This window comes from Ornithorhynchus anatinus, chromosome 3 (genome assembly GCF_004115215.2).
Source record: "Ornithorhynchus anatinus isolate Pmale09 chromosome 3, mOrnAna1.pri.v4, whole genome shotgun sequence".
Classification (NCBI taxonomy): domain Eukaryota; kingdom Metazoa; phylum Chordata; class Mammalia; order Monotremata; family Ornithorhynchidae; genus Ornithorhynchus; species Ornithorhynchus anatinus.
The window spans coordinates 4,552,193-4,570,599 of NC_041730.1; the positions used below are offsets into that span (position 1 = coordinate 4,552,193).

The following is an 18,407-nucleotide window of genomic DNA, read 5'->3' on the forward strand; positions in this document are numbered from 1 at the left end:
CATTTGACATAAGAGGAAACTGAGGCCCCAGAGAAGTCGAATGTTCTATTCTACTCTCCTAAGCGCGTGGTATAGTGCTTTGCACAGAGTAAGAGCTCAATAAATACGATTGAATGAATGAAAATGAAAGTTCCTTCTGACTCCCAGGCCCATGCTCTACCTACTAGGCCACTTGTCTGCTGTTTGACCTTGGCGAGTGCCTGCACTTCTCTGGGACTCATTTCCCTCGCCTGTCAAATGGGGATGAAGACTGTGAACCCCATGTGGGACATGGACTGTGTCCAACCTGATTACTTTGTATTTACCCCAGAGGTTAGTACAGTGCTTGGCACGTAGTAAGCTCTTAACGAATGCCACGAGAAGAAGACGGGGAGAGAAAGAAGGTGAAATGGGAGCTCAGCCCTTCCGAAATGGCTGCCAAGAAGGGAGAACCACCATCAGGCCCGAGGCTGCCGGGCCGACGATTCAGGGGGATCCTGCCGGGCTCTGGAGGGGCGTGAGGGTCTACGGCAGGAACAGGCCGAAGCTCAGGGGCCAAGGCCTCACCCGCCCTCCTTGGGCCCGAGGAAGCTCTCGGGCCCCAGGCTGAGGGAGATGCCCCCACTTGCCCCCACTCCCGAGCGCTCCGACGCTTCGGAGATCCCCCAGCGCCTCAGCTCCCGGGGAGACGGGAGGCTGGAAGCGGGAACAGGCCCCGGCACGCCGCCCCGCGGTCCGTCCTGCCGGGAGCTGCCTCCCCTGTCAGCGCCAAGCTCCAAGCCTGTGAGTCAGCGGGCCCCGGCTCTGCCTCTTGGCTTCCGCCGCCGCCCCGATGGGATCTGAACAGAATCGGGCGGCCCGATCCGGGCTTCAGCCTTCCGGCAAGGACTGTATCTCTCTGTCCCTGGATCTCTTCTATCCGCCGACCCCTCGCCCACGTCCTGCCTCTGGCGCGGAACTCCCTCTCCCTTCATATGCCACAGACCACCACTCTCCCTACCTTCAAAGCCTTATGAAAATAATTTCTCCTCCGGGAGGCCTTCCTCACTACGCCCTCAATTGCCTCCCTTTCCTCTCCCTTCTGCATCACCCTTGCACTTGGATCTGTCCCCTTTCAGCACTTCACTCAATCGTCTTTACTGAGCGCTTCCTGTGTGCAGAGCACTATACTAAGCGCTTGGGAGAGGACAAGACAACAATAAACGGACACATTCCGTGCCCACAAAGAGCTTAAGGTTGCTATTTCCCCCACCCTCAAGCCCAGAGCACTAAGGCACATACCCAAGATTTATTTTCAGGTCTGTCTTCCCCTCTAGACCGTCAGCCCGTTGTGGACGGGGAAAGTGTCTACCCACTCTATCCTACTGTACTCTTCCAAGAGTACAGTGCTTTGCACAAGGTAAGTGATCAATCAGTTCCATCGATGGACAGATTCTTCCATGCCCCTCGCTACTTCAGACCGGGCAAACCCCCTCCAAATTGGAGACGAAGGAGGCTCTCTGGTGTAGAGGTGGGGCATTTTTCTACCAGCCCGGCTCTGCCACTTGTCAGCTGTGTGACTGTGGGCAAGTCACTTAACTTCTCTGGGCCTCAGTTCCCACATCTGTAAAATGGGCATTAAGATTGTGAGCCTCACGTGGGGCAACCTGATGACCCTGTATCTCCCCCAGTGCTTAGGAGAGTGCTCTGCGCATAGTAAGCGCTTACCAAATACCAACATTGTTGTTAATGTTACCAGGGTGGACTTCTCCAAGGATCTAGGGGAACCTCCCTTCCAGGGGAGGGGACAGGGCCGCCCCTTCAGGGAAGGGGGTGGGGCGTCCCTTTCAGGGAAGAGGGCGGGGTTGCTCTTCTCTCTCCTCCCTGCCTCTAGGAGTTGGGGTCGTGACTTCATTCATTCATTTGTATTTCATTCAGTCATTCCATCGTATTTATTATTATTATTAATAATAATAATGGTATTTGTTAAGCACTTACTATGTGCCAAGCGCTGGGGTAGATACAGGGTAATCAGGTTGTCCCACGTGGGACTCACAGTCTTCATCCCCATTTAACAGATGAGGTCACTGAGGCCCAGAGGAAGTGAAGTGACTTGCCCAAGGACACACAGCAGAGAAGGGGCGGAGCCGGGATTCGAATCCATGTCCTCTGATTCCTAAGCCAGTGCTCTTGCCACTAAGCCACACGGCTTCTCAATTTATTGAGCGCTTACTGCGTGCAGAACACTGTACTAAATACTTGGAGGAGGACATTACAATAAACAGACACTTTCCCTGCCCATAATGACCTGACAGTCTAGAGGGGTATTTAATGGTAATAATAATAATTAAGGAATTTGTTAAGTGCTTAACTATATGCCAGGCACTGTACTAAGCGCTGGGATGGATACAAGCAGATGAGGTTGGACCTAGTCCCTGTCCCACGTGGGGCTCACAGTCTCAATCCCCATTTTACAGATGAGGGAACTGAGGCCCAGAGAAGTGAAGTGACTTGCCCAAGGCCATACAGCAGGCAAGTGGTGGAGCTGGGATTAGAACCCATGACTTTCTGACTCCCAGGCCAGTGGTCTATCCACTATGACATTGAATGCTTACCGTGTGCAGAGCACTGGGCTAAGCACTTGGAAGAGTATGCTAGAGAAGTAGCATGGCTCAGTGGAAAGAGCCCGGACTTGGGAGTCAGAGGTCATGGATTCGAATGCTGGCTCTGCCACTTGTCAGCTGTGACTGTGGGCAAGTCACTTAACTTCTCTGTGCCTCAGTTATCTCATCTGTAAAATGGGGATTAACTGTGAGTCTCACGTGGGACAACCTGATGACCCTGTATCTACCCCAGTGCTTAGAACAGTGCTCTGCACATAGTAAGCGCTTAACAAATACCAACATTATTATTATAACAATAAACAGACACATTCCCTGCCCACAAGGAGCATACAGTCTGGAGGGGAAGACAGACGTGAATTGAAATAACTAAATGATAGAGGGGAGAGAATGTCACTGACTAATGTTGTGTTGTACTTTCCCAAGTGCTTAGTACAGTGCTCTGCCCATAATAAGCGCTCAATAAATGCAACTGAATAAATGAATGAATGACATAAGTGGTTCGGAGCTGGGAGGGGGATGAATAAAGAGAGAAAGTCAGGATGACGAAGAAGGGAATGGGAGAAGGGGAAAGGAGAGCTTAATCAGAGAAGGCCTCTTGGAGGAGATGTGCCTTCATCCATTCATTCGTATTTATTGGGCGCTTACTGTGTGCGAAGCATTGAACTAAACGCTTGGAAGGGTCCAATAGAACAATAAACAGTGACATTCCCTGCCCACAACGAGCTGACAGTCCAGAGAAGCAGCGTGGCTCGGCGGAAAGAGCCCCGGGCTTGCGAGTCAGAGGTCACGGGTTCGAATCCCTGCTCTGCCACTTGTCAGCTGTGTGACTGTGGGCGAGTCATTTCACTTCTCTGGGCCTCAGTTCCCTCATCTGGAAAATGGGGATGAAGACTGTGAGCCTCACGTGGGCCGACCTGATGACCCTGTATCTCCCCCAGCGCCTAGAACAGTGCTCTGCACATAGTAAGCGCTTAACAAATACCAACATTATTATTAGAGGGGGGGAGACAGATATTAATAGAAATAAATGCATGAATAAATAAAAGACAGATCTGGACACGAGTGCTGTGGATCAGGCTTAGAAGGGGGGGAGAGTGGTGGCCTGTCAGCTGCTCAGCTACCTTCATTCCAAGAGACCACCCCCCGCTTTTCACAGGTGGCAGCCCCCCTTTGTGGCTCTCGGCATTCTCTGCCCGCCGGACCCTGGTACCCGGGGCCTCCCCCCGGCAGCCGGCCCCCGGGCCTGTCCGACTTCGGGGTCGGCGTCCCCTGGAGCCGCGGAAAACCAGGCAGGCCCGGCTCCCGGCCGGGAGGGAAGAAAGGTGGAGCCGGGGATGAGGTCGGCCACCCCCCAGTCGCCCCCCACCGCCTTCTCCCTCCCTGGAGAACTTGGCCCGAATGAGGGTCCCGGCCTTCCCCCGGGGCCTTGTCCGTGACTCAGAGCACAACCTTGCAGGAACAAGCCTGCGCCCGCCTGGCGGAGCCGGGAGCCGGGGGGAATCAAGCCCGGGCATCGGAGCACCACCCCGGCCTCTGGGGACCCCCCACCGTGACACCCCCATCCCCATCCCCCGACCCCTGGGGATCGCTGGCCTGAAGGAGCTCGGAGAGGAGGATGTGGCCCTGGTAGCCCTGGACAAGTCAATCAGTCAGTCAAGGGTATTTACTGAGCGCTGACTATGTGCAGAGCACTGGACTGAACACTTGGGAGAGCACAATAGGACAATAAACGGACACATTCCCTGCCCGCCACGAGTTCCCAATCTAGAGGACTGGGCCGGTCCGCCCGTTCTCGCACAGTCAGGATGGTTTAGCTCTCTGGACCGTAAGGTCATTGTGGAAAGGGAAAGTGTCAACAGAGTCTTTTGTACTGTCCCCTCCCCAGGGCTTAGAACAGTGCTCTGCACGCAGTAAGTGCTCGATAGTGCTCCATTCTGATGCTACTGATGCCTGTCTAGTTGTTTCGTTTTGTTGTCTGTCTCCCCCGTCTAGACTGTGAGCCCGTTATGGGGCAGGGATTGTCTCTCTCTGTTGCCGAATTGTACTTTCTAAGCACTTAGTACAGTGCTCTGCACACAGTAAGCACTCAATAAATGTGATTGAATGAATTGAATGAATGATAGATTGGATCTAGTGACTGATTTGAAGCTGATCCTTTGCGACCCTAGCTCATTCTCCTCCTGGCCTCCTCGCCCCACACCCCAAACCCTGTCCCGTCTCCCCCCGACCCGGCCCCAGCTATGTGTAGAGCCCCTTCACTGGTCAGTCCCTGCTCCAGGACCATCCCCCACCCCACCCTTCATGTTGGGATCTCAGCCCAACCCCCCCACCCCTCTACCCTGACTCCCTCCACGCTGGGGCTTGGTCCTCTGACCCCCGTCCCATCCACTAAGCCCCCTTATCCTCAGCTCCCCTTCCCTTCTGCGTCACCTCGACCCTCTCCTTTTGCTCTCCACCCCCCCATAGCACTTATGTATATTTGTATATATCTATAATTCTATTTATTTACATTGATGCTTGTTACCTTGTTTCGATGTCTGTCGTCATCCCCCGCCACCCCAGACTGTAAGCCCACTGTGGACAGGGATTGTCTCTCTTTATTGCTGTATTGGACTTTCCAAGCTCTCAGTACAGTGCTCTGCTCACAGTAAGCGCTCAATAAATACAAATGAATGAATGAATGAATCCAGGGGTTAAACCCATCCCGACTCTGAATGTCCAACTGGGGCCCTCTTGCAGACCCCCAGGGCAAGGCCCCTGCCTGTCCCCATTTTAATGGTATTTAAGTGCTTACTATGTGCCAGACACTGTACTAAGCACCAGGGCAGACATAGCTTAATCAGGTTGGACACAATCCCTCTCCCACGTGGGGCTCATAGTCTTCATTAGAGAAGCAGCGTGGCTCAGTGGAAAGAACCCGGGCTAAGGAGTCAGAGATCGTGGGTTCTCAACCCGGCTCCACCACTTGTCAGCTGTGTGACTATGGGCAAGTTACTTCACTTCTCAGTGCCTCAGTTACCTCATCTGGAAAATGGGGATCAAAAGTGTGAGTCCCACATGGGACAACCTGATGACCCTGAATCTCCCCCAGCGCTTAGAACAGTGCTCTGCACAGAGTAAGTGCTTAACAAATACCAACATGATTATTATTATTCATTCCCATTTTACAGATGCGGTAACTGAGGCCCTGTGAAGGTAGGTGACTTGTCCAAGGTACTGTGTTGTCCTCTCCCACGCGCTTAGTACAGTGCTCTGCACACAGTAAGCGCTCAATAAATACCACTGATTGATTGGTTGGATCAGGATCTCGCAAGAATGCCCACTCCCATCCCAGGTTCCTCCTGGGGGCCCAAGTGCAACCCAGGTGCCCCCTCCTCCAGCTTCTGCCCCCCTCCCCCTTGCCCCCCAGCCCCTCCAGGACCCCAAGGTACCCAGTCAATACCCGAGGTGACCCCCCTTCCTGCTCTGCACCCCTTGACCCTCCCGACCCAACCCTGGCCTGATGCTCCCCCCCACACCCACCCCTCCAGGGCCCCCAGGCCCCTCAACCTGGAGGAAGGGGGAGGAGAAGGACAGGAGCTTGAGTGGGAGCTGGGGGCAGGTTGGCGGGGGGAGTGGGAGAGTGACCTACTGCGTCTTTCATCCGGAAGCTGCCTGGCTCCTTCTCCATCGTGGTCTCCGGGGGGATGCAGAGGAGGCCGCCCTGTCCCCGCTCCGGGCCCGAAACTGAGACCAGCAGCTCTTGCCCACGTCCCAGCTGGGCCCGGTGGGATGGGCAGGGGACGGAGGGGTGGGGAGGGGACAACGGGATGGGGAGAGGGAGAGGAAGGGCCCGGGAGCCAGCGGGCAACGCCCGCCCAGGTGCCCCAACCGGTTACTTTTCTTTGTCGTTTTTCCACCCCGGACGGAAGGAGGTTCTCAGAGACAAGTCCGTGCCGGGAGGCTGGAAAGCAAAGCCGCTGGCGCAGCTGGCACAGCTGGCAGAGCAGGCCCTCCCCCCCGGGGCTGGGGCTCGGCTGCCGGCACAGTTGGCAAAGTGGCGGGGGCTCTCTCCAGTGGTCAACCGGTCCATCTTCCTGCCTCCGGACGGGTCGACCGACGTAGCTTTACATTCTATATGATAAATTACTCATTCGCATTCATGTCCGTCTCCCCTTCTAGGCCGTGAGCTCGCTGTGGGCAGCGAACGTTTCTACTAACTCTCCCCAGTGCTTAGTACAGTGCTCTGCACTGAGTGAGCCCTCAATAAATTCCATGGATCGATTGACACTTCCCAGCCCGGAGGGAGGAGGGATGGATCTGGGGAAGGAGCGGAGACATTTTGTTCTTTTGTTCTTAAAAGATTCCCCAGATTCAGTCTTTCCCCAGGCCCTACCTTGACAGGAAGAATAATGATTAATAACTGTGGTATTTGTTAAGCGCTTACGCTGTGTCAGGCACTGTACTAAGTGCTGGGGTGGATACAAACAAATCGGTTTGGACACAGTCCCTGTCCCACCTGGGGCTCACTGTCTCAATCCCCATTTTACAGATGAGGTAACTGAGGCCCAGAGAAGTGAAATGACCTGTCCGAGGTCACCCAGCCGATGAGTGGCGGAGCAGGGATTAGAACCCACAACCTTCCAACTCCCAGGCCCGTGCTCTATCCACCATGCCCTGTGAGGTCAAGAGCTGGCCGGTCTTTCCGGTTTGCCCATCAGAGGGACCTGGGTTCTAAACCCCACTCCGCCACTTGTCTGCTGTGTGACCTTGGGCAAGTCACTTCACTCCTCTGGCCTTCATTTGCCTCATCTGTCAAATGGGGATTAAGACTGGGAGCCCCATGTGGGACAGGGACTGTGTCCAACCTGATTACTTTGTATTTCCCCCAGTGCTTAGTACAGTGCCTGGCACATAGGAAGCACTTAACAAATACCATAAAAAGGGTGGGGGCTAGAGGACCGAAGGTCAAAATTTTTGTCTGGAGTCAGGGGAGCCTCGGATGGATTCTTCTTAACGACCCGGCACCACCCCACCCCAGAACAATGATCCCCCCCCCAGACTGGATGCTCAGTGTAGGCAGGGAATGTGCCAGCCTATTGTTCTTTTGTCCTCTCCCAAGTGCTTAGTACAGTGTTCTGTCCACAGTAAGTGCTCAATTTGGCCCTCCTCCTGTTTTCAGGGCTTGCCCCTGCCCTTCCACCATCCGCCGAAGAAGACCCAGGTGAGTCGGAGGGAGCTGGGGGGTGAAGACGCCGATCCCCTCCACAGAGCCTGGTCCGAAGAGGCCTTGCTGCTGGGGGCCCCTCTCCCTTCCCCTCCCCTCAGCACTGTGCTCAGTGGAAAGAGCACGGGCTTTGGAGTCAGAGGTCATGGGTTTGAATCCCGGCTCTGCCACCTGTCAGCTGTGTGACTGTGGGCAAGTCACTTAACTTCTGTGGGCCTCAGTTACCTCGTCTATAAAATGGGGATGAAGACTGTGAGCCCCACGTGGGACAACCTGATTCCCCTGTGTCTACCCCAGCGCTTAGAACAGTGCTCTGCACATAGTAAGCGCTTAACAAATACCAACAACAACAACACTGTGCTCGCCCGCTCAACTGTATATATTTTTATTACCCTATTTATTTTGTTAATGAGACGTACATCCCCTTGATTCTATTTATTGCTATTGTTTTTGTCCGTCTCCCCGGATTAGACCGTAAGCCCCTCAATGGGCAGGGACTGTCTCTATCTGTTGCCGATTTGTCCATTCCAAGCGGTTAGTACAGTGCTCTGCACTTAGTAAGCGCTCGATAAATACTACTGAATGAATGAATAAATGCTATTGAATGAATGAATGAATGTTCAACCTTCCCCCACCCAGAGACCCCTCTTCATTCATTCATCCATTCATTTATTCGATCGTATTTAATGAGCGCTCACTGTGTGCAGCGCACTGTACTGAGCGCTTGGAAAGTACATTCCCCAGGGCTTGCCGGAGCCTCTTCTGACCCTCCTGTCAGAAGGCCTCTGCCCCTTCTGTGTGGAGTCAGAGGCGGGGCGGGGGGCCTCTGGCCTCTGGTCAAGAAGTGGACCTGACGTCGAGGGGAGAAGGAGACCCCCGCGCTGGGGGAATCTGGGGAGGACCCCCTCACACACACCATGTCGCTGACCGAGGCGTCGGCCGGGCCTTTCCCCCGCCACCCCCAGACCCAGTCCTGCGGTCCTGGACAGGTCTCCCCTTCCCCACCCAGGGCCCCTCCTCTTTTCCCACGCAGGGGAGCCCCACCCCTTCCAGGGGGTGCTCCCTGATTAATGCTGACTTAGGGGCCCGCCCCGGCCCGGCCCGCCCTGGTGATTTACGGGCTCCTCGGGGGGCTGCGTCATAGTCAACCCGGACCCTCCCCTGCCGGGAGGCAGCCTAGCTCACCCCCCCACCCCGCAACCCTGACCCCCACCGGGTCCACTCGCACCGGTGGACTCTCCTCGGAGATATCGAGGCTCTGCCCCCTCCGCGCATGTAAAAATAATAATAATCGTCTGATTTAAGTGCCTCCTAGGTGGAAATAATAATAATAATAATGATAGTTTTTGTTAGGTGCTTACTACGTGCCAAGCATTGTTCTAAGCGCTGGGGTAGATACGAGGTCATCAGACTGTCCCACATGGGGCTCACAGACTTCATCCCCATTTTACAGACGAGTTGACTGAGCCACAGAGACGCTAAGTGACTTGACCAAAGTCACACGGCTGATAAGTGGAGGAGCTGGGATTAGAACCCACGACCTCTGACTCCCAAAGCCGGGGCTCTTTCCACTAAGCCTCGCAGAATGTGACCTCCAAGATCATCGAATTAGACAGCCCAGGTGGAACCCCCATTCTAAGGTGGTGGGGGAGAGAGGAGAAGTGTTTTATCTTTTTTTGTTTTTAATAGCATTAGTTAAGTGTTTACTATCTGCCAGGAACTGTACTAAGAGCCAGGGGAGATACAAGGTACTCAGGTTGAACACAGTCCCCTCCCGCATGGGGCTCACAGTCTCAATCCCCATTTTCCAGAGGAGGTAACTGAGGCCCAGAGAAGTGACGCGACCTGCCCAAAGTCACACAGCTGACGAGTGGCCGAGTCCCAGGTCCTTCTATATCCCAGTGGAGCTCAAGCCACTAGGCCACACTAGACTTAGAGAAGCAGCATGGCGGAGTGGTTACAGTCCGGGCCTGGGAGACGGAAGGTTATGGGTTCTAACCCCGGCTCTGCCACCTGTCTGCTGTGTGACCTTGGGCGAGTCACTTCACTTCTTCGGGCCTCAGTACCCTCATCTGGAAAATGGGGATGAAGACTGTGAACCCCCATATGGGACAAGGACTGTGTCTAACCCAAAATGCTTGTAACCACCCCAGTGTTTAGTACAGTGGCTGGCACATAATTAAGTGCTTAACAAATACCACATTTATTATTATTATTACACTGCTGTTTCTGTGCCCCTCACCACAGTCCCTCCCTTTCACCTTTCTTCTCTTCCCTCTGTCGCAGGACTGACCTGCTCAACATGATGTCTGTCTACTTGTTTTGTTGTCTGTCTCCTCGCTTTCTAGACCGTGAGCCCGTCGTTGGGCAGGGATTGTCTCTATCTGTTGCCAAATTGTACTTTCCAAGCGCTCAGTACAGTGTTCTGCACCCAGTAACTGCTCAATAAATACGATTGAATGAATGAATGAATGCACCGCCCTCATCTCTCTCTCATCGCTAGAGAAGCAGCACGGCTTAGTGGAAAGAGCACAGGTCTGAGAGTCAGAAGGTCGTGGGTTTTCATCCCGGCTCTGCCACTCGTCAGCTGTGTGACTGTGGGCAAGTCACTTCACTTCTCTGTGCCTCAGTTACCTCATCTGGAAAATGGGGATGAAGACTGTGAGCCCCACGTGGGACAACCCGATGACCTTCTATCTATCCCAGCGCTTAGAACAGTGCTTGGCACATAGTAAGCGCTTAACAAATACCATCATCACCATCATCGTCATCTCTCCCACATTCCCCCGCCCAGAACGCCCTCCCTCCTCCTCACCCAACCACGTTCCCACCTTCCAACCTACTCAAATCACGTCCACTCACAACCTACTTTAATCACACTCAAATCACACACTGGTCCCCCCTGGCCATCTCTCCCCCTCCCTCGGCTTCCTCCGGCCCGGACTCGACCCCTACGTCAGGCTCACCGCTGGTTATTCATTCAATAGTATTTATTGAGCGCTTACTATGCGCAGAGCACTGTACTAAGCGCTTGGAATGGACAAATCGGCAACAGATAGAGACAGGCCCTGCCCACTGACGGGCTTACAGTCTAATCGCGGGAAAATCACCCCTTGTGGTTACAGAGAAGCAGCGTGGCCTAGTGGATAGAGTCTGGGCCTGGGAGTCGGAAGGTCATGGGTTCTAATCCATTCTCTGCCACCTGCCTGCTGGGTGACCTTGGTCAAGGCTCTTTACTTCTCTGGGCCTCAGTTACCTCATCTGTAAAATGGGGATTGAGACCGTGAATCCCACGTGGACCAGGGACTGTGTCCAACCCCATTTGCTTGTAATAATAATAATGTTGGTATTTGTCAAGTGTTTACTACGTGCAGAGCACTGTTCTAAGCGCTGGGGGAGATACAAGGTCATCAGGTTGTCCCACGTGAGGCTCACAGTTAATCCCCATTTTACAGATGCGGTAACTGAGGCACAGAGAAGTTAAGTGACTTGCCCACAGTCACACAGCTGACGAGTGGCAGAGTCGATGCTTAGCACACTGTCTGGCACATAGTAAGTGCTTAACAAATACCATCATCATCATCGTCATTATTATTATTGCAGAAACACGTTGCTTCTCAGTAGCAGGCGCAGTATTTTCCCCTGATCAACCAATGGATCACATTATATTTTCTATGGTATTTGTTAAGTGCTTACTATGTGCCAGACGCTGTTCTAAGCACTGGGGTAGATACAGGCTACTCAGGTTGGATACAGTTCATGCCCCTCATGGGGCTCACAGTCTTAATCCCCATTTTACAGATGAGGGAACTGCAGGGATTGTCTCTCTCTGTTGCCGAATTGTCCATTCCAAGTGCTTAGTAGAGTGCTCTGCACATAGTAGGTGCTCAGTAAATACCATTGAATGAATAAGTTCCCGCAGTAAGCACTAAGCACTCAATAAGCACCTAGCACGCAGTAAGCACTCAATAAATAATGATTGAATGAATGAATGAAATACCACTGACTGATGGATTACGGACATCCAGCTCCGGTAGATCTGGAGGCCCGATTTAATAATAATAATAATGATAATGTTGGTATTTGTTAAGCGCTTACTATGTGCAGAGCACTGTTCTAAGCGCTGGGGTAGACACAGGGGAATCAGGTTGTCCCACGTGGGGCTCACAGTCTTAATCCCCATTTTACAGATGAGGGAACTGAGGCACAGAGAAGTTAAGTGACTCGCCCGATTTACCTACCAAGCCGCTTGTCCCAGTGGAAACAGCCCAGGCCGGGAGTCAGGAGACCTGACTTCTCATTCCGGCCCTGCCAACTGGTTGCTGCCTAACCTTGGGCATGTCACTTTGCTTCGCGGTGACTCAGTTTCCTCATCTGTAAAATGGGGATTCAATACTTGTTCTCCCTCTTTACTAGACCATGAGCCCCATATGGGTCAGGGACTATGCCCAATCTGTTTAGTTTGATTCTACCCCAGGGCTTAGAACAGTGTAAATTCATTCCTTCAATCATATTTATTGAGTGCTTACTGTGTGCAGAGCACTGTATTAAGCGCTCAGAAAATACAGTTCGGCAACAGATAGAGACCATCCCTACCCAACAACAAGCTCACAATCTAGTGAATTACACGAAGAGAAAATTCTAGCTCTGACTGCCGTGAGACTTTAGGGAAGTCACTACTACATCCACCCACATGTGGCTTCGTGGCAAGAGCCCCGGCTTGGGAGTCAGAGGACGTGGGTTCTAATCCTGACTCTGTCACTTGTCAGCTATGTGACTTTGGGTAAGTTAATTAGCTTCTCTGTGCCTCAGTTACCTCATCTGTCAAATGGGGATTAAGACTGTGAGCCCCGCGTGGGACAACCTGATTACCTTGCATCTACCCTAGCGCTCAGAACAGTGTTGGCACATAATAAGCGCTTTACCAATACCATTCCAAACAATCTGGCACAGGGACCGGGGCTGCCTGATGATCTTGTAACGTTCACAGTGCTCGACACATCCTAAGCGCTTACAAAATACCATGATTAGTATTATTCTTAACTTGGCTCCCCGCTGTCCCTCTCCTCCTCAACTCCTCTCGGAAACAAACCTCCACCCTGCACGAGTCAGAACCAAAGGAAAAACCATTTCGTTTTATTGTTTAATAAAAAACAAAACAGACGTAACCTTCTGAAAACATCTTTCTACACCGTAATTTCACAGAAATTATCTCAGAAACAGTGTGGGGCCTCCCTCCGGCTCCTCCTCCATCCTTTCCCCCCCCGGGGAAGGGGGGGACCGAGTTGAAGGGATGCCAGACCTCCCCCCCCACCCCATGGTGAGGGGGCGACCCCCGACTCTTCAATCTCCGCCCCCTCCCCCAAGGCACCATTTCCAAGAGGTGCCTTGGGGAGTGGGCTTGTCTCCAGGTTAGGAGCTCCCTTCCTTGGCAGTGATGCCGGGGGGGCAAGGAGACTAGGTGGGGGTGGGCAACACTGGGTCTGAAGGGGGAAAGGGGATCCTCCCCCCATGCTTAGCGGCCCCCGCCCCACGGCCCCCGGGGACCCACGTCTCTAAGAAATCAGACCCTTGAAGAAGAAAGAAAAATCACAAAATAACGCGGCCTCCGGCTGGCGGGTCCGGAGACCCCCTTCAGCTCGTCGCAGCCTGGACAGCCTGGTTGGGGAGGGGGTCCTCTGTGCGGGGCGAGGCCTGGGGGGAGGGTCCCGGGGGTCGCCTGGCATCAGTCCCGGGGAGTTTTCTTGCTGCGGGCGTTCCACATGCCACGCTTGGAGTGGTAGTAATGGTAAAAGTTCCTGAGCCGCAGCCGCTCCACCTCCAGCCCGCTCTGCAAGACCCTGCCGGGCCGGGGGGGTCAAAGATGAGGGGGGTGGACACATGCGGGACGGGGGAACGGAGGGGAGAGGACTTAGGGTCCGGCCTGCCCTGGCCACCAGAGGCCCCAGCTCCCCCTCCGGGGTAGGGGGCAGAGCTTTGGGGCTAGAAGGCCTAGAAATAACAATAATAATAATGATGGTATTATTAAGCGCTTACTATGTGCCGAGCACTGTTCTAAGCGCTGGAGTAGATACAAATAAATGCACTCACTCGTTCGATCGTATCTGTTGAGCGCTCACTGGGTGCAGAGCACTCTACCAAGCGCTTGGGAAAGTACACTACAGCAATAAAGGGAGACAATCCCTGCCCACAGTGAGCTTAAGGTTTGGGCTGAGGGGAGGGGGACAGAAAACAATACAAGTAAACAGGCATTAATATGAATAAATAAAATCGGGTTGGACACAGTCCAATCCGAAAGACTGTGAGCTCGTTTGGGCGGGGAATATGTCTGTTTATTGTTGTAGTGAGCTCTCCCGAGCACTCAGTACGGTGATTTGCACATAGTAAGCGCTCAATAAAAACAGTGGATGGATGGATGGATGGATGGATGAATGAATGAACTCCGGTGGCTTTTGGGGGGTAGGGGTTCCCACTGACGACATCCCCAGCCCCACCTGGGGTGGGTCACCCGTTGTCCCTCCTGGAAAGAGGGTCTCCCACTGCCCCCTCCCTCAGCTACATAGGAGGAGAGTCTTCCCCCGGCCCCACCCCCAGCCCCACCCCGGGGGTCTCCCACGGGCCTGATCCCCACTGGGCCCGGTGTGGGGGTCCCCCAGTGTCCGGGCCCCAGCCCCTCCCGGGCGGTACCTGTCCAGCAGCTCCCAGTCCTCCCCGCCCCAGCGGTCCCGGAACTCCTCCGTGTTCATCCCCCCGACCCGGTCGAAGTCGGACTTGTAGATGCCGAACAGGCCGAAGCCGTTCACCTCCCAGTAGCCTGTGGGCGCCGCGAGGCACGGGCAGAGAAGGGGCGCAGAGGGATCAGCCTGGGGCATCCTGGGACCCGGCGGGCCCAGAAGGGTCGGCCCAGGCCCCTGGGGGGCACAGAGGGGCAGCCCCCCCAGCCGCCCTGGTGTGTGTGTGTGTGTGTGTGTTTGTGAGTTAGAGACATTATTACGGTTGGGATCCTGGTAGGGGGGTTACCACTGGGATCCAGTGGGTTATCACTGGGGACACAGAAACAGGGATACAATTGGGGTCCCGGGGAAGGGGGTTATTAATAATGATAATAACAATTATGGTATTTGTGAAGGGCTTACTATGTGCCAGGCACAGTCCAACTGCCAGGTTGGACACAGTCCCTGTCCCGCAAGGGACTCACACTTTCAATCCCCATTTTCCAGATGGGATAACTGAGGCCCAGAGAAGTGAAGTGATTTGCCCAAGGTCACAAAACAGGCAAGCGGCAGAGCCGGGATTAGAACCCATGAGCTTCTGAATCCCAGGCCCGGGCTCTATCCACTACGCCATGCTGCTTCACACTGGGGTCTCGGGGGGTCATCAGTGGAGTCACAGAGGCAGGGTGGGGGTCCCGGGGAAGGGCGGGGGGGGGGGGGGTTACCGTTGGGCTCCCGGGGCGAGCTCCCACAGCTGAGGCGCATGACGATGGGGGCGTAGGCCAGCCTGCCCTCCACGCAGTGCTTGCGGATGCTGTCCAGGATGTTGGCGGGGAAGTGGATGTGCAGGTCGCAGAGGAACACGATGCCGCCCTCGTCCTGTCCCGGGGCCGCCACGGTCAGAGGGGGCCGCCGGGACCCGCCGCCCCTCTGCCGTCCCCTCCCCGCCTTCCAGCCCCCAGCCCCTCACCTCAATGGAGTCCACCCCGGCCTGCAGCCCGGCCGAACGCTCGAAGTTCCCCATCCGCTTCAGATATTGATACCTGGGAGGGGTGAGAGCCGGTGGGAGACACGCTGGAACGGAGGGTCCCGGCCCTGCGGTGCCCCCCGACCCAGGGTGGGGTGCCCCCCGGGGAAGCCATGAGGCTGGAGGGCCGGGTCGAGGGGCAGCGCTCAATAATAAAGACCGGGGTATTTCGATCTGAAAGCCGGACAGTGGAAAAAACAGGATTAAAAGAGCATCGATTATTTTGAAATGTAGTGTTGGAGAAGGCTTTCGCCAATAACGTGAATGGCCCCAAAAGCAAACAAATGGGTTTTGGGGAGCAAATGAAGCCAGAGTGGTCTTTGGAAACCCAAATGACTCCACTTAGATGAAGCAGCGTGGCTCAGTGGAAAGAGCCCGGGCTTGGGAGTCAGAAGGCATGGGTTCAAATCCCGGCTCTGCCACTTGTCAGCTGTGTGACTGTGGGCGAGTCACTTAACTTCTCTGTGCCTCAGTTCCTTTACCTGTGAAATGGGGATGAAGACTGTGAGCCTCACGTGGGACAACCCGATTACCCTGTATCTACCCCAGCGCTTAGAACAGTGCTCTGCACATAGTAAGCGCTTAACATATGCCAACATTATTATATTTTGGACCCCTGATCAGGAGGACGAATTCTCTGGAGAAGACGCTAATGCTAGGAAAAATCCAGGGAAAACGTGGAAGAGGCAGACTGGCGGCTAGATGGAAGGAGACCATAACAACGCTAACGGAAGAACCGTTAGCAAGCTCACACACTGGGGCAAAAGACAGGACGTTCTGGAGAAAATATATCCACAGAGTCGCTAGGAATCGGAAACCACTCGACGGCACTTGATAATAATAATTTATGTTTACTAAACAGCTGGGGTAAATACTAAATAATACTAATTATCGTGGTATTTGTTAAGCGCTTTACAATGGGTAAAGAGCTGGGGTAAATAGTAAATAACACTAATAACTATTGCGGTATTTGTTAAGCGCTTAATATGTGCCAGGCACTGTTTTAAGCGCTGGGGTGAGCACGAGCAAATTGAGCTGGACGCAGTCTAACTAGTAGATCAGGGACTTTCTCTGTCCCACGTGGGGCTTACAGTCTAAGGGTAGTGGGGATGGAGAACAGGTATTTAGTGCCTGTTTTATAGAACCGAGGCTCAGAGAAGCTAGATGAGTTGTCCAAAATCACCCAGCAGGCAAGTGGCGGAGGTGGGATTAGAACCCAGGTCCCCCGATTCCCAGCCCTGCACTCTTTCCACCGGGCCACGCTGCTGGCCAGAGGCAGGGGCGTGAATGGAAGCCGCACGGTCTAGTGGATAGAGCCCAGACCCGGGAGTCAGAAGGACCTGGGTTCTAATCCTGGCTCCACCCCGTGTCAGTCAGCTGGGTGACCTTGGGCAGGTCACTTCGCTTCTCTGTGCCTCAGTTCCCTCGTCTGTAAAATGGGGATTGAGAGTGGGAGCCTACTGTGGGACAGCGACTGCGTCCAACCTAACATATCTACGCCAGCGTTTAGAACGGTACTTGACACCTAGTGAGCGCTTACCAAATAGCCCCATTATTATTATTCTTCTTTGGTTCTGCCCTGCCCCCACCGGGAGTTGGGGAAGGGAGAAGAGGGAGCGAGGGGGGTGGCGGGTGGGTACCGGGGCAGGCGGGCATCCCTCAGGGCCTGCTCCACGTCCATGTCGTCGCTGTCGAAGTCCACCAGGACCACGCTGAAGTGGGGGTCGCCCGTGACGGCGAACAGCTCGGCCATGTCGGAGATGAACTGCTGCACCCAGCGGGCCTGGTTCTTCACTGCTCGGGCAGAGGGGGTGGGGTGGGGTGGGGAAGGCTGTCAGGACCCGCCCTCACCCCCCACCCCCAGTGCCACCACCTCCTGCCCACGTCCTGCCTCTGGCCTGGAACTCCCTCTCTCCTCATAGTCCACAGACAATGACTCTCCCTCTCCTTCAAAGCCTTAGGGATTGTCTCTGTTCCTGAACTGTACTTTCCAAGCGCTTAGCGCAGTACTCTGCACAGAGAAGCAGCGTGGCTCAGTGGAAAGAGCAGGGGCTTGAGAGTCAGAGGTCATGGGTTCTAATCCCAGCTCCGCCACTTATCAGCTGTGTGACTTTGGGCGAGTCACTTCACTTCTCTGTGCCTCAGTGACCTCATCTGTAAAATGGGGATGAAGACTGGGAGCCCCACGTGGGACGACCTGATTCCCCTGTGTCTACCCCGGCGCTTAGAACAGTGCTCTGCACATAGTAAGCGCTTAACAAATACCAACATTATTATTGTTATTATTACAGTAAGCGCTCAATTAATACGATTGAATGAATGAATGAAGCCCCATCTCCTCCCAGAGGCCTTCCCTGACTCAGCCCCCCCTTTCCTCATCTCCCACTCTCTTCTGCGACACCCTGACTTGCTCCCTTAATCTGTGGCTCAGTGGAAAGAGCCCGGGCCTGGGAGTCAGAGGTCATGGGTTCGAACGCCGGCTCTGCCACTTGTCAGCTGTGTGACTGTGGTCAAGTCACTTCACTTCTCTGTGCCTCGGTCCCCTCATCTGTAAAATGGGGATTAAGACTGTGAGCCTCGCGTGGGACAATCTGATTACCCTGTATCTACCCCAGCGCTTAGAACAGTGCTCTGCACATAGTAAGCGCTTTACAAATACCAACATTATTATTCTGCCCTCCCAGGCCCAAAGCACTTATGTCCCTATCTGTCATTTATTTATTTCTATTTATGTCTGTCTCCCCCTCTAGACTGTAAACTAGCTGTGGGCAGGGAATGTGTCTGTTTATTGTTCTACTGTGCTCGCCCAAGTGCTTAGTACAGTGCTTGGCACACAGTAAGTACTCAATAAATATGATCGAATGAACGAACGAGTGGAT

At 54.1% G+C, this 18,407-nt stretch overlaps 1 protein-coding gene across 1 annotated transcript in view; it reads right to left on the bottom strand.

The window, feature by feature from the left end:
* Positions 1-12,899: 12,899 nt before the first annotated feature.
* B4GALNT4 (beta-1,4-N-acetyl-galactosaminyltransferase 4) overlaps positions 12,900-18,407 on the bottom strand; it is a 45,103-nt gene continuing 39,595 nt past the window's right edge. The window contains 5 exon segments of the mRNA XM_029061721.1: positions 12,900-13,628; positions 14,476-14,602; positions 15,227-15,380; positions 15,472-15,544; positions 17,169-17,322. Of these exon segments, the coding sequence (XP_028917554.1) occupies positions 13,514-13,628; positions 14,476-14,602; positions 15,227-15,380; positions 15,472-15,544; positions 17,169-17,322 (623 nt within the window). The 3' untranslated portion in view covers positions 12,900-13,513.